General features: G+C 43.9%; 1 protein-coding gene across 1 annotated transcript in view; it reads left to right on the top strand.

Moving 5' to 3' along the window:
* The window catches only part of SUDS3 (SDS3 homolog, SIN3A corepressor complex component), a 40194-nt gene extending 18016 nt beyond the window's left edge, over window positions 1–22178 (top strand). The window contains exons 5-12 of the mRNA XM_069963966.1: window positions 450–469; window positions 560–716; window positions 4112–4207; window positions 6540–6601; window positions 10133–10154; window positions 11030–11135; window positions 18504–18588; window positions 21552–22178. Coding sequence (XP_069820067.1) covers window positions 450–469; window positions 560–716; window positions 4112–4207; window positions 6540–6601; window positions 10133–10154; window positions 11030–11135; window positions 18504–18588; window positions 21552–21650 — 647 coding nt within the window. The 3' untranslated portion in view covers window positions 21651–22178. The remainder of the gene's footprint in view (window positions 1–449; window positions 470–559; window positions 717–4111; window positions 4208–6539; window positions 6602–10132; window positions 10155–11029; window positions 11136–18503; window positions 18589–21551) is intronic.
* Window positions 22179–22451: the final 273 nt, after the last annotated feature.

Raw genomic sequence — 22451 nt, 5'->3', positions numbered from 1 at the left:
TTTTTTTTTTTGTATGATTTCCCCTTATAGAATTTGTGTGTAATTTATGGAAAGGTTAATTTACCCCACACGGCCAATGACCTGTAGTCAGACATCATGCAAATATAAAGGCTGGGAAACCAGCAAGACTATGGCTGCTTTTGCACAATGGTATAAATTAAAAAGATTAAACTAGAACTCTACAAAGTAATTTTGAATATCAGAATGTATCAGCTACAGGTATGTTAGACCTATGCTGCTACCTGTTTGCTATACAGAAGGGATATTATACACAGAAGAGAATACACCACTTCCTGCAGGACATACAGCAGCTGATAAGTACTGGGACCAGTTGATTTGAAAGAACAACCCCTTTTAGGTTTAGTACGTTTAGTTTTGTAAGATGACTATAATCTGTCACAATCCACCACCATGACTTACAGCTTGTCTTCTTTCTATTCTTTTCCCAGAGCTTTTCCTACAACTAGAGGTAAGCGACGTTTCTAGCTCCTGGTGTAGATGCGTCTAGCTCCATTCATATGAACTGGTTTAATACAATGAATTTTTATCATCTTCTCAGACCGAGCAGGTGGAGAGGAACTACATCAAGGAGAAGAAAGCGGCTGTCAAAGAGTTTGAAGACAAAAAGATTGAGCTGAAGGAGAATCTGATCGCCGAATTAGAGGAAAAGAAGAAAATGATTGAAAATGAAAAATTAACAATGGAGCTAACAGGAGGTAAGTTCCTCGAAGTGAAATATCTGAGCAGTTGTAGGAGAATCTTCCGGAAGCTTAAAGGCGTGGATACCTTTTAGCTATCATTTCTTGTACGCGTTAGGGTGTGAAACCACAGGTCTTTAACAAATATATATATATATATATATATATATATATATATATATATATATATATATATATATATTTTTTTTAAGTTTCCTTTTTTTCTTTAGCTTAGAATTTCTGTCAGAGAATCTGTTCCCAGTTTGGTGTTTTATTATCTATCTTTGAGGACCCTATTACATGGCCCATCAAGGGCGCTTGGCTCTATTGTCATCTGGGGAGGGCTGCACGACTGGTCACTGGATTGTTTGTGTGGCCCTTTCCTCTGAGCTTCTTCCTCCATAACCCCCAATTACACAGGGAGGTGTGTGGCCCTGTTAAGTAGGGTATATATACCTTTTTGGCTAATAATTGTACTGTGTGATATGATGCTGTCTCTCCTGAAGGAGCTAACATTATTTCTAACCAGATAAAAAATGTACTTTTTGTGTGGTAGCACAAGAGATATGTATGACCCACGCTGTCACTGTCCCCGGTCCCATTTCACAGGGCTTGCTATGTTTTGGGTTTGGTGTGTGGACGGCTCGTCCAGCTAGTCAGAGGTTGGGGTTGTGGTTGGACACTGCTGTGATTGATGGGGGGGCACACAAGTCAGCCTTAAAGGGGTTATCCAGCGCTACAAAAACATGGCCACTTTCCCCCTACTGTTGTCTCCAGATTGGGTGGGGTTTTGAAACTCAGTTCCATTGAAGTAAATGGAGGTTAATTGCAAACCACACCTGAACTGGAGACAACAGTAGGGGGAAAAGTGGCCATGTTTTTGTAGCGCTGGATAACCCCTTTAAACCTTCTCCTCCCAGGCTGAGGACTGTCATTTAGAGTAACTTTTGACACTACATCAGACATTGCTAAAGTTACTGATCGCACCAGGTCTCTCTCCTCAGACCTTCTGGGAATCTGAGATGCTTCTTAAATGTCATCTGCTCTCTGTGATGTGTTAGATTTACAGATATGTTTTTTGCTTGTTTTTCTGAGTTTGTTTTAATAGTTAATAGAAGCAAAGACGAGCCTTTAAAGGGGTACTCTGGCGAAAATATTTTTCTTTAAAATCATCTGGTTTCATTTAGTTAAATTGATTTGTAAGCAGCAGTCCAGAACTGGGGAAAGGAGACTGAATAGATAACAAGTATAAAAGGAATTGTTAGTCTCACCATGAGCAGCAACATATCAAAAGTTATGTCTGAGTAGTGATGTCACGATACCAGAATTTTGAGTTCGATACCGATACTAACTTTTTTATTTCGATACTCAATACCAGTTCGATACTTAGTAAAGTATAAAAAAAAACAAAACAAAATACAGTGGTAGAAATATAATACCCCTGCACTATTACAGTGATACCAATTTTTGGACTATTTTTATTTTATTGTGTTAAAAATAAAGTTAGTGATATCTGTCTAAGACAGCTCTGCTGCATCAGCTATCACTAAGACAGCTCTGCTGCATCAGCTATCACTAAGACAGCTCTGCTACATCCGATATCACTAAGACAGCTCTGCTACATCAGCTATCACTAAGACAGCTCTGCTACATCAGCTATCACTAAGACAGCTCTGCTACATCAGCTATCACTAAGACAGCTTTGCTACATCAGCTATCACTAAGACAGCTCTGCTACATCAGCTATCACTAAGACAGCTCTGCTACATCAGCTATCACTAAGACAGCTCTGCTACATCAGCTATCACTAAGACAGCTCTGCTACATCAGCTATCACTAAGACAGCTCTGCTACATCAGCTATCACTAAGACAGCTCTGCTACATCCGATATCACTAAGACAGCTCTGCTACATCAGATATCACTAAGACAGCTCTGCTACATCAGATAACACTAAGACAGCTCTGCTACATCAGATATCACTAAGACAGCTCTGCTACATCAGCTATCACTAAGACAGCTCTGCTACATCAGCTATCACTAAGACAGCTCTGCTACATCAGCTATCACTAAGACAGCTCTGCTACATCAGCTATCACTAAGACAGCTCTGCTACATCAGCTATCACTAAGACAGCTCTGCTACATCCGATATCACTAAGACAGCTCTGCTACATCCGATATCACTAAGACAGCTCTGCTACATCCGATATCACTAAGACAGCTCTGCTACATCAGCTATCACTAAGACAGCTCTGCTACATCAGCTATCACTAAGACAGCTCTGCTGCATCAGATAACACTAAGACAGCTCTGCTGCATCAGATAACACTAAGACAGCTCTGCTGCATCAGATAACACTAAGACAGCTCTGCTGCATCAGCTATCACTAAGACAGCTCTGCTGCATCAGCTATCACTAAGACAGCTCTGCTGCACCACCCATCACTAAGACAGCTCTGCTGCACCAGTTACCAAGATTGCGGAGGAAGAGAAGAGGAGGTTACACAGGATCCCACACACTACAGCCGATCTTATCTGCTCCTCTCAGTCCCGGCCACCTCCCCCACCTGCCAGCCGGCTGGATCCTCACATGTGCTGCACTTCCCCCGGCCTCCTCTCCCGGATCTCACAGACCCCCGCTCTCCCTCTTCATCCTCCCCACCTCCAGCCTTCTCCGTCCTCCTCTCTCCGTGACCTCCCGCTCTCCCTCTCCAGCCGCTCTCCTCTGTGCAGCTCCGGCTCCTCTCCCGGACCTCCCGCTCTCCCTCCAGCCTTCTCCTCCGTCCTCCTCTCCCGCTCTCCCTCTCCCGCTCTCCTCCGTGCAGCTCCGGCTCCTCTGCATAAATCATGTCTCTGATAACAGAGTCTGGTGGAGCCGGACTCTGTTATCAGAGAGACACCAGCAGCGGGGGGTCTGTTACACACAGTAGCCGACCCCCGCTGTATATGGAGCGGGCTCAGGAGGGGTCAGATGCCGCTGTCAGTGTGACAGCGGCATCTATATACTTAAACAGCCGGCACTAGCAATAGCTAAGTGCCGGCTATTTGAAATTGGCGCCAATGGGAGCGGAGGGAGGGAGAGCAGAGGAGGAGACTGCAGGGGGCAGGGGGAGGCCCATAGAGAACACGGCCGGCGCTCAGCTAGCCGCCCACCGTGTTCTCTGCTTAACTTAAAGTTTCGATACCAGGAAATCCTGGTATCGAACCGTTTTTTTGCCCGAAATATCGATGATAGTATCGATATTTCGGTGCATCGTGCATCCCTATGTCTGAGTAGAATACCCCTTTAACCAATTAACAGATACCAACTAACATATGGAAAAATCTTTTATTTCTTTCCATGTCAGATGTTCAGATACTTTAGCGGTATGAATGTCGTGTTATAGTCTTTTAAAGTGTTTTTCTCTTCACAGATTCCATGGAAGTCAAACCCATTATGACTCGAAAACTACGACGCCGACCAAACGATCCTGTACCGATTCCTGACAAAAGAAGGAAACCAGCTCCTGATATCCTTTATGTACAAGGCTGTAATTTACAATCTGCACAGATCAGATTGGTATTGTTAGGTCCTATTCCACGTGCCAATGGGGGCCCGATCAATAATGTAAAATGAGTGCCGATCTGCTAGATCAGTGCTTGTTTACTGGGCCTATTCCACGGCCTGATAATCGTTTAGTGAGGGCTGCAGGGACATCGTTACCAATGTTCTTGCAGCCCTTGTATAAACACCATGCTTTACCTAAATATGTTGCAGGTCTTCTTCTGCGCTCCTTCTTCCTCCCGGTCCCGCGCACAGCAGCAGCTTCGGTGGGGCCTGTCGCTCAGACAGACCGCTCAGAAATCACTGGCTATTCCACGCAGCGATGCACGGTTGGTGCCCGATGATTTTACGTTTGAACCTAAATAAACGATGACACAATCATTGGCGGATCGTTGTCTCTATTCCACGGAGCGATAATCAGCCGAATCGGGCAGATTACCGCTCCGTGGAGTAGGCTTCTTAGTGCTGGAACTGTTAATATATCATATAAGCCAGAGTCACGAGCTCAGCTTGAAACCTTTCTAAAGGGAAAGAAAAAACCTGGAGAAAGTTGACTGTTCTTCTCTGCCTCTTTGAAATGGAATTGCTCCATTGTTACAGTGAAGTTTTGATGCTCTCAGTTCTCGTCTGACCTAGTTCTAGTTTCATCTATTTGATTTAAAAACTATAAAAATATATTGCGATAAGAAAGCACTCGCAGTAACCTCAGTAGCCTGTAGGTGGAGTCAAAGCCAAATTTCTTCTAATAAGTAGTGATGAGCGAACATGACGAAAGTTCAGGTTCGACAACATTTGTCCAAACCCGAACGCTCGGCATTTGACTTCTGGGGTCTGGTGAAGCTGGATACCGCCCTAGGGCTGCCAGAAAAACATGGATACAGCCTATGGCCAATGGCTGTATCAATGTTTTCCAAGGCTCCCTAGGGCAGCAGCCAATTTTACCAGCCACCAGGAGTAAAATAACTGTTGCCAAACCCAAACTTTTGCCACATTTGCCCATTGCTACAAATAAGCCAATAATATGAAGGGCCATTTTGAAGGTCACAGCTTTGAAAATACACTTAAAGGTGTCAGACATCATATAAAACAGTGAGTGAAGGGAGAAAATGTAAAATAATTCCATTTCTGCAGTGGTGATATGCTTGTATACCTATTGACTACTGCAGCCAATCTACGGTCTACACAGCGTAGAGTGTTAGACCAACGAGGCCATCTGTCACATGGGTATATGAGCATGTCATCGTTACAGCCAAGTAAACAAGTCAATGGGGGTCACCAGAGCAGAAGTGCTGGAGTGGCAGCGAGTTTTAAAAGGTGACTGATGTTTTGCTCTTTTATTGCATTTCCTCCCTTAGCTCAATTTTTGATTATCTCACTAAAACCTCCTTAAAAGGGTACTCCGGCAAAATTATTTTTCTTTTAAGTCAACTGGTTTCAGAAAGTTATGTAGGTTTACAATTTACTTCTGTTTAAAAATCTCCAGTCTTCCAGTACTTATCACCTACTGTATGTCCTGCAGGAAGTGGTGTATTCTCTTCAGTCTGACACATTGATCTCTGCTGCCACCTCTGTCCATGTCAGGAACTGTACAGAGCAGGAGAGAAATGGAAATTTGCTGCTGCTCTGGACAGTTCCTGACATGGACAGTGTTGGCAGCAGAGAGCACTGTGTCAGACGTGAGAGAATACACCACTTCCTGTAGGACATACAGCAGCTGATAAGTACTGGAAGACTTTGGATTTTTAAATAAAAGTAATTTAAAAATCTATGTAACTTTCTGAAATCAGTTTATTTGAAAGAAAAAGAATTTCACTGGAGTACCCCTTTAAAAAAAGACGGTCAGCTAGTTATTTTAGGGTCGTTGCCACAGTAGCAATAAAAGAAATAATTCTATTGGGTACTTGCAGTCTTGTTCAGCTGTAATAAAGTTATAGATATGTAGCCATGTACACAGTTTGTAGCCATGAGACCCAACCAGCCAGCAATGGTTTATGGCGGCTTCCTAATGGATATGGAGGCATTTTTCCTCCTTATACTGAACTGTTTCTAGATAAGAGGTATATGGTAACTATTTGGTGGAAACCAAAGAGCCAAACAAGTAAATTTTCTCCCCAGATGGAAGCCCTGGGTCTGGCTTTATAGATACTAGATAGGATCCTGTAATAAAACTCCATTGTCTATATCCAGGTTTCCTATCAGCGACTCCATATCACAGTCCTGCACCCATTGCTGCTTATATAGCGGTGCTTTCATGTTGTCGTGCGGCTTCTCATCAGCGTTTCCCTTAACACTTGCACCCCAGCTTAACTATCTTCTCACAGATGAGCAAATCATGGAAGATTTGCGGACACTAAACAAGGTAAGAGGAGATGCGCTGGGCCGTTCTCTATATTATGTAGATTTTGTTCTGCTAAATAAACAGAACATTTTTCTACTTGCAGATGCCTCAAATACTATTGCAATGGTGTCTGAGGCAGCAGTTGTATTACTTCACACAGTAATAGAGCCCCTGCTGTGCCCCAATATAAGCAGGTGCCCCCATATAGTATAGGAGGCCTCCTCTGTGCCCCCTTATAGTATAGGAGGCCTCCTCTGTGCCCCCATATAGTATAGGAGGCCTCCTCTGTGCCCCCTTATAGTATAGGAGGCCTCCTCTGTGCCCCCATATAGTATAGGAGGCCTCCTCTGTGCCCCCATATAGTATAGGAGGCCTCCTTTGTGCCCCCATATAGTATAGGAGGTCTTCTCTGTGCCCCCATATAGTGTAGGAGGCCTTCTCTGTACCCCCATATAGGAGGTCTTCTCTGTGCCCCCATATACTATAGGAGGTCTTCTCTGTGCCCCCATGTAGTATAGGTTTTCTCTGTGCCCCCATATAGTATAGAAGGTCTTCTCTGTGCCCCCATATAGTATAGAAGGTCTTCTCTGTGCCCTCATGTAGTATAGGATGTTTTCTCTGTGCCCCCATATCGGATAAGAGGTCTCTGTGCCCCCATATAGTATAGGAGGTCTTCTCTGTGCATCCATATAGTATAGGAGGTCTCTGTGCCCCCATATAGTATAGGAGGTCTTCTCTGTGCCCCCATGTAGTATAGGATGTTTTCTCTGTGCCCCCATATAGGATAGGAGGTCTCTGTGCCCCCATATAGTATAGGAGGTCTCTGTGCATCCATATAGTATAGGAGGTCTTCTCTGTGCATCCATATAGTATAGGAGGTCTTCTCTGTGCATCCATATAGTATAGAAGGTCTTCTCTGTGCCCCCATATAGTATAGGAGGTCTCTGTGCCCCCATATAGTATAGGAGGTCTCTGTGCCCCCATATAGTATAGGAGGTCTCTGTGCCCCCATATAGTATAGGAGGTCTCTGTGCCCCCATATAGTATAGGAGGTCTTCTCTGTGCATCCATATAGTATAGGAGGTCTTCGCTGTGCCCCCATATAGTATAGGAGGTCTTCGCTGTGCCCCTATATAGTATAGGAGGTCTTCTCTGTGCCCCCATATAGAATAGGAGGTCTCTGTGCCCCCATATAATATAGGAGGTCTTCTCTGTGCCCACATATAGTATAGGAGGTCTTTTCTGTGCCCCCATATAGTATAGGAGGTCTTCTCTGTGCCCCCATATAGTATAGGAGGTCTTCTCTGTGCCCCCCATATAGTATAGGTCTCTGTGCCCCCATATTGTATAGGAGGTCTCTGTGCATCCATATAGTATAGCAGGTCTTCTCTGTGCCCCCATATAGTATAGGAGGTCTTCTATGTGCATCCATATAGTATAGCAGGTCTTCTCTGTGCCCCCATATAGGATAGGAGGTCTTCTCTGTGCATCCATATAGTATAGCAGGTCTTCTCTGTGCCCCCATATAGTATAGGAGGTCTCTGTGCCCCCATATAGTATAGGAGGTCTTCTCTGTGCATCCATATAGTAGACAAGCCCCCTCTGTGCCCCCAGTGTCTATATTTACAGCCGTGTTGTAGTGTCTGTATATACCAGGGCAGAGCGTCCACTGTATCACTGTGTCAGTGCAGAGTATTTATACATTGGGGTATATATCTGTATATAGAGTGGAAGTGCACACTGGAGAACTGTATACATGCCCTCATATATAAAGACACTGCACTGCCACACTATATACAGACACTGGGGAACTTCTGGCAGTATATCTGTGTTCTCCAGTGTCTGTATATACTATGGCAGGGCAGTGTATACCATGCTGAGTCTCCTCCATGTTTAAGCTGGGTTCACACTATGTATATTTGAGGCTGTATTTGGTCCTCATGTCAGGTCCTCATAGCAACCAAAACCAGGAGTGGATTGAAAACACAGAAAGGCTCTGTTCACATAATGTTGTAATTGAGTGGATGGCCGCCATATTACGGTAAATAACTTCCATTATTTCAATATAACAGCTGTTGTTTTAAAATAACAGCAAATATTTACCGTTATATGACGGCCATCCACTCAATTACAACATTATGTGAACAGATCCTTTCTGTGTTTTCAATCCACTCCTTGTTTTGGTTGCTATACAGCCTCAAACATACAGCCTCAAATATACGTAGTGTGAACATAGCCTTATGATGTATCAGCCCTGATGCTGTTTATACCTGCTCTCTGCTCTTACCCCAACCCTCTCCCTCTCTGGTCCCCGGCCCAGCTGATGCCATTTTTTCGCCATTGGTTGTCTGTCCCCCACAGCGTGTTGGCCAGAAGCACCTCCTCTGTGTAACTCCATGCCACCACTGTGAAAGGGGTTAACCCTTGATCCCACTGCCTGATCTTTAGCATGGCTGCATGTAAACAATTCCACCAGGAGGATACGGTAGCACACAGGCGCTTGAAGGGAAACACAAGCTGTCGGTGACGCATACGCTTAGCCCACTCACCCAGCAGAGACCACACACTTTTCCAACACCACTCTGCCCCGATCCAACCTCACCTTCCTCCCGGTCGCTTGGTCCAGCCATGTCCTGTTTCCCTGGTGCGTCTTCACATCGGGCCCCTGCATACTAAGGGTCCTATTAGATGGGCCAATGGTGGCCCGATCAATATATTTATCCATGCAGCCCTTGCCCTAAACTGTTATACATTGCCCCTCCACGATCCCGGTCTTCTCCTGCCCTGCGCTTGCTTCCTGGCACCACGGCCGCAGCTTTTCAGAGCTGCCAGGCCGCTCAGCCAATCACTAGCTGTGGCAGTCCCGGAAGGTGATTGGCTGGGCGGCATGTTTGCCTAGAGAAGCTACAGTGTGTAGTGCCGGGAAGCAAGCAGAGGGCAGGAGGAGACCTGGATCGTGGAGAGGTGATGTATAGCAGTTTACTCAATTGTCAGCTGTGTGTCACTATTACACGTAGCTATTACACATAGCGACGTGCGATCGGCGGCCAATGATTTCTGGTCCAGACCTAAAGAAGCGATCAGCCGATGATGGTTTCATCAGCTGATCACCACCTCTATTACACAGAGCGATAATCAGCCCAATCAGCCTGGTTCAGCCGTTTATCGCTATGTGTATTTGGGCCCTAACTCTAAGGGTGGAACCACATTTTGAGCCCCCCTTAAGGGCGAGTTATTTGAAATATTTTGATTTATTACCCAGCCCAAATTTATATTTTTGTACCTTCCAATATTTAGGGTAAATTCACACGGGCGGATCCGCCAGGAGTTGCACGCACGAAATCCGCAGCTAATCCGCAATACACGTAATATTCTTCTTATTATTATTAATAGGTGTATTGCCGATTAGCTGCGGATTTCGTGCGGGAGACTCCCAGCGGATCCCCCCATGTGAATTTACCCTTAATGTAAAAAAAAATCGTCAAAATAATGCAAAACATTTTTTTTTTTTTATTCCAAATTTAATCTTTTTACTTTTCTTCTTTTTAACAGTTAAAATCCCCTAAAAGGCCGGGTAAGTTTCATCCTTGTTTATAAAAATGAAGCTTATATTGGGCGACATTGATGGCATTGATAATGGTTGACAGCATAAAATTTATTATTTTTTGCATAACTATCTTGGTATAACCCCAAAAATATAAAAATGTTCACCTCGTAAGTGGAATCTTCCAGTCTCCTTTTGGACAGCTGTTTTAATGAGTTTCCTGCCCCTTGGTCAATCTTTTTAAAAAGGGTCATTCACCATAATTTTTTTGCTTCCGAATCAACTGGTGCCATTGATTTGTCATTTACTTCTATTAAAAAGTCTCTAGTTTTACAGTACTTATCAGCTGTTGTATGTCCTGCAGGAAGTAGTGTATTCTTTTCAGTCTGACACAGTAATCCTGGAAGACAGGAGTTTAATACACTCCACTTCCTGACATGGACAGAGGTGGCAGCAGAGAGCACTGTGTCAGACTGGAGAGAATACACCACTTCCTGCAGGACAAACAGCAGCTGATAAGTACTGGCAGACTGGATAGAGTACGCCACATCCTGCAGGACATACAGCAGCTGATAAGTACTGGAAAACTGGAAAAAATTTTTTTAATATGAGTAAATTACAAAGCTCTGGCACTTGCTGTAACCAGTTGATTTAAAAGAATTTTTTGGTTTAGTAAACTGCCATTTAAAGCTATGGATGTCGGGAAAATAGAGTGACTCCAGTTGAAAAAACTGGTGCAGCAAGAGAAAGGTGTTGGTTATGGAGCGTGTTACTCTTTTACATTTGTCTACAGTGGCAGCACGTTTAGCTTAGTAGCACGATATCAGAGAGGAGGCTGTTTTGCGTAGTCCTACAAAAGTATAAGTTTGGCTTGTGGTGTAGAACTTGTATGTTTCCTTTTACAGTGTCGCCATCAACGCCAGAACACCTTCCAGCAGCACAAGCGGAATCTCCCGCCCAGCGCTTTGAAGCTCGGATAGAGGATGGCAAGCTCTATTACGATAAAAGATGGTAATTATCTTATTTTGTAGCAAAAATTGGTGATCGGGGGTTCGGGTTTACCATGGGAGCAGTGTTCTATAGTTCTATAGGGATTGTTTGTTCCTTCTTAGAGCTTAGCTTTATTATTCCTTTAAGAGGTAAGTTCACTTATTGGATATTGGATTTTGGATTTGCTTTTAATATTAATTAGTTTAAAAGTCGGAGGAAGTGGGAAGCCGATTTGGTAGGAGAACCGTCTCTGAATTGGTCGGTCATATATACAAATATAAGGAGGGTTTCATCTGCAGCTCACCATCGGATTATCCAATTTAATATTGTACACCAAATTTATTATACGCCTGTCTTCTTGTGTAGAATTAAAAAATGGTCGCATGATAGATGTCCCAGATGTGGATTAGATGGAACGGGGTATATACATTTACTTTGGAGTTGCAAAAAAAATAGCAGAATTGTGGAATTATGTGTTTGATACAATTAAAGAAAGGCTGGCAGTAGATATACCAAGAACCCCCCAGGTTGCGTTATTGGGTGACACCTCTGGATTAAAGATGCCCAAGGGTAAAATAAAGAATATACTTAGGATGCTGTTTTATGTGAAATTGGCCCTGGTTAAGAGCTGGATTTCCCCGGTACCCACATCAGTGATTTGTTGGGAAAGACTTATGACAATATATGAGAAATTCTATTGATTAATGGCATAGGTTGGGGGGGGGGGAGTGGGGGGTTGGTAGGAAGGGTTTTTTATATATATGAGAAAATGTAAATGTTTCATGTAAAATGCAAGATTGATGAACATTATTTGATGTATATCTTTTTGAGAGTTTGTAAAGGTTTAAAAAAAAAAAGAATAAATAAAGTAAAAAAAAAAAAATATTAATTAGTAATTTAGTATAAACGTGATTCCAGAGAATTGTGAATGTCACATTAGATGCAGTAACAGTAAAAGCAACATCAGATTTTCTTACCTTTTCCCCTCCAAATCCAAGCAGACCGTCTTCTCCTCAATAACCATATTCTTAAAGAGACTCTCATTGCAATTAATATAGTTATACTTGTAGGACTTCTCAAGTTAAATATTTTTGCAAATACAATAATTTGGTAAACTTGTCTCCTTCTCCTGATATGCTGCCCTTTCCCTCTTATTGTTAACAGTTTGTTGTCTAGGTTACCGACCACCACTCTGCTCTAAAAGCAGTGGCCTGACTGATATATACATAGTGTGATATGTTGCTGCCCTTGGTGAGACTAACAATTCCTTCCATACTTGTTATTATCTATTCAGTCTCCTTCCCTCAGTTCTCAGCTGCTGCTTACTGCTGAAGACACAAAAATCTGTGTGTAGCTTTTCTCTCTGTCTCCCCCTCCTCCCCCTCCCCTCTGAGATGGCTGATGTAAACAAGTTCCTGATTGGCTGTATCTGTAACATTGCAGTTTCTTTGTAATGCTGGGAGGGTTAATCTGAGTCAAGTTGCTGATAAACTCACAGTGATTATCCCTCCCAACATTACAAAGAAGCTACAATGTTGCAGATACAGCCTGCCAGGGACTTGCTTAAATCAGCCGTCTCAGAAGGGAGGGGAAGACACAGAAAAAGGCTCACACACAGAATTCTGTGTCTTTAGCAGAAAGCAGCAGCTGAGAACTGGGGAAAGGAGACGCAGTAGACAATAACAAGTATGGAAGGAATTGTTAGTCTCACCATGGGCAGCAACGTATCAGAAGTTATGTGTGAGTGGAATATCACTTTAACATATTTGACAACGAGCAGATATCAATACGTTTCACTGAATCACTTTTTAACGTGTATGTGATGTGACTGTGCTGTGAATGTGTCGGTTTTGTTCGGGTTGTGATCTCCTATTCAGCCACTAGGTGGTGCTGTTTGTACAGGAATCAATTCAGTCGTTTAGCTAAATAACCAACTGCTTTAATATGCAGAGCAGAGGTTTCTACAGGGGACTGTACGGTGAGAAATATCAGGAGAATCACAAGGGGAAACGTGTTTTATTTCAGTAAGTCAGTGAATCCTTCTGCACATGCTGACTGATCTCCTACACCCCCCAATATCAAAAAGTAATAGAAAAAGAAAAATTCATAGAAAAAAAATAAAAGAAAAAGTAATTTAGGGATTTAGGTTGTGCAAAGAAAAATAAATGGTAAGACTTTTCTTAAGCGCGTTCCTTTCTATATCCCAGGGAAACAGGCTCTACTTTAATTTAAAGGGAACCTCTGCTGGATTGTACTGATATGGTTCCCAGCAGTACTGACCAGGGCTGCAGCGGTAGCCTTACAAAGGGCAATAATATGTTTTATTATGCCGGGAGAGGGACGGCAACTAGTTATCTGGGCAGGGAGTCACTCATCCTGCAGAGTAGTTCTATACTGTGCTGCTGGGAAGTGTTTCAGCACAATCCTTCGCTTTAAGCAGGGAGATTCAAACCTGGTCATCCCCTCTCTCCAGGGGGGTCGTACAGTAAGGCAGGAAGCCAGCACTGTGTGGCATCTTACAGGGGTTATCCAGAAAGCAGGGAAGGTCCTACCTCTTCTGCTCTCCAGTGCTCCACTCCCTCTGAACGATGGGGGAAAGATCATTGTTTCTGCACAGACTTCATTTGCACTGACATTCTCCTTGATAATAATGTGTGATGTTTGTCAGTCGATCAGTTTATCAATGTCTTGAAATATTCTACTTCTTTAGTTGCAGGAAACTAAGAATGATCCTCAGCCAGTCTTGTTAGAAAAGCATGCCTCCCGTCTGTGTCTGCGGGTGACCGGCTGGGAATTCTCCCCTAGTCTTATAATGGTGCAATAATTGTCTTGATTGTTTAAGACGTAGTAAGATGAATGTGTTTTGGTCACTTTGCATTACTTTATTATCACTATTGTTATTCTTTGTTCTTTTAATGCTTGGGGGGGTCAGAGTTTTTCCCTTTATATATAGACGTAACCTTAATAAAAATTGAGTTTGCAAATACAGCGTTTGACTTGCCTCGTACCTGTACTGGTCCTGAATTCGTTTTTACAGCTACGTGGTACATGTACAATTTATCGACTGACTTTATAGTCATACCACTAACAGCTCACTGCATTCACCAAGCTATGTAGTTAGAGACTCTGTCAGTAGGTTTATACTGTCCTATTCTCCTGCATATTAGGAGAACAGCTAAACAGAATGATGTTAGTAATACACCGATCTGTTCAGCATTTATATCACTAGTTCTTGCTGCAGAATAAACCTAGTGACAGATTACTTTTTAGGGTATGTTCACACTGAGTAAATGTGGCAGAATTCTGTGGCGAATCTCTCCACCACGTAGTCCCACCTGCCTCAGTGTCCCATAGCTTGTCTATAAGAGGGCTCATGCGTGTCTGCACCCGCCATTCTCCTTGCAAAGAATTGACATGTCAATTCTTTGCCCAGAGAGCGGCTAGAGTGGAGGCGCGCGAGCCTTCTCGTAGACAAACTATGGGACATGAGGCAGGCGGAGAAATCTGCCACGGAATTCCGCCACATTTACTCAACGTGAACATACCCTAAAGTTATAAAAAGAAACAGGTCCATCGACTCCAGCCTATAACCCATTTATGTGGTGTTGATCCAGAGGAAGACAAGAACCCTTGTGGTGTGGATGCCAATTGCTCCATGCTAAAGTAAATTTTCCAGGTTCCTATAAAGTAGTCACAATAAGGGTACAAACCCACTTGCCGGATCTGCAGCGAGTCTCCTTGCTGCGTTTTTGCAGATCCCAGCCCTATACTTTCATTAGCAGAGAAACTCGCAGCAGGGATGTACATCCCTGCTGCGATTTTGTCTGCAGCCCTCCCCATTAACCCCCTAACCGCCGGACATTATACATTACCGGGTCCCCGTTCCTGCTTGCTTCGGGGGTCCCGGTGTCTTCACGGCCCGCCCGGCCAATCAGTGCACTGCGGCGGGGCAGCGCACTGATTGGCCGGGCAGAACGCGCCGGGAGCCGCCGAAGCAAGCAGGAGCGGGGACCTGGTAATGTATATCCTGCCCGCCCCCCCCTGCAGCCCCGATTGCCCCCGGCCGCATGATCGCCCCCCGCACCCCCCGGCCGTACGATAGCCCCCCGCAGCCCCGATCGCCCCCGGCCGCATGATCGCCCCCCGCACCCCCCGGCCGTACGATAGCCCCCCACAGCCCCGATCGCCCCCGGCCGCACGATCGCCCCCCGCAGCCCGTGCGGCCTGGGGCTGCGTGGGGCGATCGTGCGGCCGGGGGGTGCGGCCGTGAAGACATCGGGAGCCCCGAAGCAAGCAGGAACGGGGACCCGGTAATGTATAATGTCCAGCGGCTAGGGGGTTAATGGGGAGGGCTGCAGACAAAATCGCAGCAGGGATGTTTCTCTGCTAATGAAAGTATAGGGCCGGGATCTGCAAAATCGCAGCAAGGAGACTCGCTGCAGATTCGGCAAGTGGGTTTGTACCCTAAGGGTTTCTCCATACAACACCTTATGTAAAAACTCCCAAATTACAGTGGACTGTGGTTGTGGTCAGAACAATACGGTTCAGTATATTAGATTATGTAACTAAGACAAGGAAAGGAAGGTACATACGAGCCCTTTAATTACATTTTACCTATCTATAAGACTGGTTGATTCACTATATAGTCGTAATATAGAGGTTTTACTGGTTAAAGGGGACCTGTCGCCACTCTAGCCGTTCCGATAATGTTCTAACTGAAGGGGCGTGTCCTACAGTCACACTATCCAATCAGAGCTGCTAGGGCCGGACTGTAAGGACATGCCCCCAGCTGGTAACACCCACTCTGTTATTGAGTCGTACATCTCTAGTAAGAATAATGGGAACATCACTTGACAGAGACATAAGAAAAGGGGCTCCAGAATTATTGTTTCATGAATACAACTATTAAAGGGGTACTCCAGCAAAACCTTTCCCCCCCCCCCCCCCTCAAATCAACTGGTTTGGCTCTCTGCTGCCACCTCTTTCCATGCCAGGAACTGTCCAGAGCAGGAGAGGTTTTCTATGGGGATTTGCTGCTGTTCTAGACAGTTCCTGACATGGACAGAGGTGGCAGCAGAGAGCACTGTGTCAGACTGGAGAGAATATGCCACCTCCTGCAGGACATACAGCAGCTGATAAGTACTGGAAGACTGGAGATTTTTAAATAGAAGTAAATTACAAATCTATAAAACTTTCTGACACCAGTTGATTTGAAAGTAAAACATTTTCCACAAAGTACCTCTTTAACCCAAGGAAAAAAGTTTGGTCAGGAGTGCTGAGTTTAAAGGGGTTGTCTGGGGAGCAGAAAAAGCCTCCCCTGTTCTGCCCCCCAGCGCTCGCTCTATCTCTGCTCATCTTGGAAGTACTTCCTCAGACGGGAGGTGGTGGTTACATACAGATTCCACTTATTGTCACCTGGTCCCGGCTGTAGTCTCTGTGCAACAGCTACAAACGTGTCAAGAAGCATCCCTGATATCAGGTGGGTTTCTCTTGCTATAGGAATGTTTATTACTACTGTATGTTAACCTTGCCTTTAAAGGGGTATTCCCGTCATATCGTTATCCTTTATCCACAAGCTGATTGGCAAAGTTCAGTGGCCCCATGGATAATGAATAGAGTGTTGGTTATTTAAAGGATAAGACAAACCTAACCTGCTGACAGCCCCTTTCTGCACACAGTGTGGAGAGTAGGAGAGTTCGTCTCTTACCTTCCTCCTCGGCCCCATTCCTGTCCTGTTAGCAGTCTTATCCTCCCCCCCCCCCCCATCGCGTGAGCCGGCCTGCTCCTTCACATGATGATCAATAGAGCGGGCTGGCTCAACACATTGGTGGTGGGGTGGTGCTCTGGACTGAGGATTACACTGCTAACAGCAAGGGAACTGTGGGTAAGAGACAAACCGCCCTCCTCTTTATTCTGGGGCCAGTTATGCACCAGTCGGCTTGTTATTGTGGATAGGGGATAACTTAAAGTGTACCTGTCATAAAAAAAAAAATTTTTTGACTTGTCAAAAGTATTGATCGGTCCAGGTCTGTGTACCGATCAGGAGATAGAGCCGGGAGAAGACCGCAGCGCGAGTAGGACTTATAATGGGTGGTATGGAGCCATTAGATTGATGTTACCTGAATCTATTGTGTTCAGTGGGATTAGCCTACTATGTGATGTGTATGGGAGCCTCTAGACTATTTCCCTCATGGCAGATGTTAGGGAGAACGGACTGGACAGTTTGGTTAACACATGCTCAACACTTCTTGTTCTGTAGGGAGGTAAGCTATTGCCAGACGAGTGTGTGGCGTCCTCTCTCCTCCTGCAGTAAACACCCCCTGAGTGTGGACATCGCCCTGTGCTGTGTATGGTAAAGCTCTCAACCTGTCCGTTTTGGCTTTTCACACAGTATAACAATGGCATTACTTAGGGCCCTATTCCACCAGACGATTATCGTTCACATAATCGTTAACGATCTCAAACGACCGCTATTGCGAAAGACCTGAAAACGTTCACTCATTTACATGGAACGATAATCGTTACTTATGATCGTATTTGCGATCGTTTGTTCTTCGCTATTGCGTTCATATCTACTGCGAACGACCGAACTACGTCTTATTCAATGCGAACGATTTGCGAATGTTTTGCGAACGAGCAACGATAAAAATAGGTCCAGGTCTTATAAAGAGATCAACGATTTCTCGTCCGGTCGTTAATCGTTAACTGCATTTCAACCGAACGATTATCGTTTAGATTCGAATGATTTAACGATAATCTGAACGATAATCGTCCAGTGGAATAGGGCCCTTAGCCAAACACTGGTTGGTGTTTGCATGTTCCTGCAGCTGTCAGAGCTCCGACAGCTGCAGGAACATTTATTTCCCTACAGCCCATTCGGGGTTTGTATGTGAAACAATTAAGCTTTCCTTACCCACCATACATGAACGGACTGCATCCGCGTGCATGGAAGATTAATAACTTTAATTGATGTGATCATTCTTTTGCACGGCCACACCGAACAACAGCCATTGTCGGTGCTGTGTGTGCATGGAATGGACGGCATTGCATTGATTTCAGTACAATGCTGCACAGGCTGAAAAGAACGCCGCTGTTTAAAAAAAAAAAAAAAAAAGTTTGTGTGAACATGGCCTTAAAGTAGCACAAGTAAAATCTGCTTTGACTTCATGCAGAAATGTGCATGTATCCTTGTTACTATAGTGGTAAGTATGTCGCGGGTTCATTGTGGGAAAAATAAAGAAAAGAAAGAAAAGTAGACAGATATGAAATCTTTTTCTTCCTTTTGCTCTGTTTGCAGCATTAGCCTTGAACAAACTGGGGAGATCCGCAATGTACAGCACAGATACGGAGCGCAGCTTTTATCTAAGGGCTGTTTCTTCTTCATTCCAGGTACCACAAGAGCCAAGCAATATACCTGGAATCCAAGGACAACACAAAGATCAGCTGTGTCATTAGTTCTGTGGGAACCAATGAGGTAAGTTCTCCCCCTTTTCCTACAGATACAGATATCAAGTGTGAACCCCGACTTAGCTCACGTAACAGAACATGTGGGAAAGCAACGTCACAATGATTGACATTCAGTAATACTGGTGTGTTAGCTATGTTTTAAGGGGGAGTCATCATTACGAAACCAAATAAGCCCCCACATTCAGTTCTATCACGCAGCTGCTCAGTAGGGAATCAGTTCAGCACTATTATCATAATACAATAGAGAATATAATAATCTGTAGGGACAGCAGCATAATACTGACCAGGAAGATACAGGGGAAAGAATATAATAATCTGTAGGGACAGCAGCATAATACTGACCAGGAAGATACAGGGACAGAGAATATAATAATCTGTAGGGACAGCAACATAATACTGACCAGGAAGATACAGGGACACAGAATATAATAATCTGTAGGGGCAGCAGCATAATACTGACCAGGAAGATACAGGGACAGAGAATATAATAATCTGTAGGGACAGCAACATAATACTGACCAGGAAGATACAGGGACACAGAATATAATAATCTGTAGGGGCAGCAGCATAATACTGACCAGGAAGATACAGATACACAGAATATAATAATCTGTAGGGGCAGCAGCATAATACTGACCAGGAAGATACAGGGACAGAGAAAATAATATAATCTGTAAGGGCAGCAGCATAATACTGACCAGGAAGATACAGGGGAAATAATATAATAAGCTGTAGGGGCATCAGCATAATACTGACCAGGAAGATACAGGGACGGAGAATATAATAATCTGTAGGGGCAGCAGCATAATACTGACCAGGAAGATACAGGGACGGAGAATATAATAATCTGTAGGGGCAGCAGCATAATACTGACCAGGAAGATACAGGGCAAAGAATATAATATAATCTGTAGGGGCAGCAGCACAATACTGACCAGGAAGATACAGGGCAAGGCATATAATAATCTGTAGGGGCAGCAGCATAATACTGACCAGGAAGATACAGGGCAAAGAATATAATAATCTGTAGGGGCAGCAGCATAATACTGGCCAGGAAGATACAGGGAGGAAGAATATAATAATCTGTAGGGGCAGCAGCATTAAAATACTGACCAGGAAGATACAGGGACACAGAATATAATAATCTGTAGGGGCAGCAGCATAATACTGACCAGGAAGATACAGGGGAAAGAATATAATATTTTGTAGGGGCAGCAGCATAATACTGGCCAGGAAGATACAGGGAGGAAGAATATAATAATCTGTAGGGACAGCAGCATAATACTGACCAGGAAGATACAGGGACACAGAATATAATAATCTGTAGAGGCAGCAGCATAATACTGACCAGGAAGATACAGGGACGGAGAATATAATTTAATCTGTAGGGACAGCAGCATAATACTGACCAGGAAGATACAGGGACACAGAATATAATAATCTGTAGGGGCAGCAGCATAATACTGACCAGGAAGATACAGGGAGGAAGAATATAATAATCTGTAGGGGCAGCAGCATAATACTGACCAGGAAGATACAGGGACACAGAATATAATAATCTGTAGGGACAGCAACATAATACTGACCAGGAAGATACAGGGACACAGAATATAATAATCTGTAGGGGCAGCAGCATAATACTGACCAGGAAGATACAGGGACACAGAATATAATAATCTGTAGGGGCAGCAGCATAATAATGACCAGGAAGATACAGGGAGGAAGAATATAATAATCTGTAGGGGCAGCAGCATAATACTGACCAGGAAGATACAGGGAGGAAGAATATAATAATCTGTAGGGGCAGCAGCATAATACTGACCAGGAAGATACAGGGACGGAGAATATAATATAATCTGCAAGGGCAGCAGCATAATACTGACCAGGAAGATACAGGGACACAGAATATAATAATCTGTAGAGGCAGCAGCATAATACTGACCAGGAAGATAACAGGGGAAAGAATATAATAAGCTGTAGAGGCAGAATTATAATACTGACCAGGAAGATACAGGGACGGAGAATATAATTTAATCTGTAGGGACAGCAGCATAATACTGACCAGGAAGATACAGGGACACAGAATATAATAATCTGTAGGGACAGCAGCATAATACTGACCAGGAAGATACAGGGACACAGAATATAATAATCTGTAGGGACAGCAGCATAATACTGACCAGGAAGATACAGGGAGGAAGAATATAATAATCTGTAGGGGCAACAGCATAATACTGACCAGGAAGATACAGGGACAGAGAAAATAATATAATCTGTAGGGACGCATGATTTCTTTTTACTAAAAAGCGTTTATTTTAGGATGAAATTCCTTGGGATAGATTTTATTGACATTGTTGGCTTCTGCGTCCTCTCTGTCACTGCCGCCTTCTCCTGAGCCGTCATACATTCAGGTTATAAACTGATTCCACATAAATGACCCCCCAGGAGACCGCTGGCTGGGCTATAGAGCTGGCCATAGGACCGGCTGCCAGATGGATCTCACTGTGCTCGGATACATACAAGCTGCAGAAGCCAAACGGTTAATTTTTATTTATTTTTTAAACACCTGTTAGAAGAGAGTGATGTTTATATTTTTTTTTTTTTTTTTGTTAATCCATAAAAATGTTCCAAATGTCTTTCCAGTCTTTAAACTAATGTACAATACATTCTGCGCCTTCATCTCATTTACTTGATGCGTTTACGGTTTTCCTCCACGACGTAAGGTCACCTTATTATCCTGAGATGTGTTTACAAGGAAGGTTGGTGCTAAGGACATCGATCCCGATGATCAGATTGCATCGACTATTCATTTGCAGTCTCTCAAATTAAATCTAGACCTGCTTGATTGCGGCGGAGTCACTTGACTGTGCAATCAGTGGAGCGCGGAGAGCTGCAGATACGGTGTATACAGTAGGAGCCTGAGCCCGGCCATCATCCCCGCTAACACTGCTTTTCCTCTCCTTGCTTTCAGATCTGGGTCAGGAAAAGCAGCGACAGTACCAAGATGCGGATATACCTGGGCCAGCTACAGCGAGGATTGTTTGTTATCCGCAGACGGTCAGCAGCTTGAGAACCAGCAGACTCTCCAGTGACTTTATATGAAGTTAATATACGTTAAAATGAACGATCGCCGATCAGAACGAAGAGAGGTTCCGTTTTTGATCGCGTAACATTTAGAGAAGTTTTCGTTTTCGCCACCGATTCTACAGATGGTTAAGTCGATGCAAGACTTCACGATAGTGATTGTCCGGACCAGCCTGTCCTCCATAGAAGCAGAATTCTCAGAAATACCTTATAACATTGGTAAATGACACAAAGCAACAAAGACGCCGACCCCGAGAGCTCCCTGACAAGACGCTTCTCCACGTTTTGTGTAGTAGACGGATTTTATAGGGATATGACCCGACGTGTGCGAGTCCAGCTAGACACTTACTTACTTTTCGCTGGTGTTTGTTGCAATAACAAATCTGCTTGTTACCAGTCGCCTATAGATCTGGTTACATGATATCCTGAAAAGTTCAGACAGGAGGTTTATCGGTTTTTGGTAATTTTTTTTTCCTTTTATCATTTTACGTTTTTAAGTAGCCCTTATTTTTATACAAAATGTTTTGATGTAAAAAACAAAAAACAAAATGTGCTGCAAGCATTTCATAGGTCATGTGATGCCTTCTTACCACACAGGTCTCAGGAGTTTAGCGTAAGGGGGGGGGGGGGCGCTGGAGATGAGGTTATCACCATCATCAACATAGTCTCATAGTCCCCAGCTCTCCAGCTACGAGGTTTACATTATTTTTAATTACTTTGGTATATATGTTTATCTACATCATCCATCCCAAAAATGCTAAGTGACAGTTAGGGCCAGTTCACACTG

This window comes from Dendropsophus ebraccatus, chromosome 3, assembly GCF_027789765.1.
Source record: "Dendropsophus ebraccatus isolate aDenEbr1 chromosome 3, aDenEbr1.pat, whole genome shotgun sequence".
Classification (NCBI taxonomy): Eukaryota; Metazoa; Chordata; class Amphibia; order Anura; family Hylidae; genus Dendropsophus; species Dendropsophus ebraccatus.
Note: the sequence above shows the minus strand (reverse complement) of the source record. Positions and strands in the feature narration are given on the sequence as shown.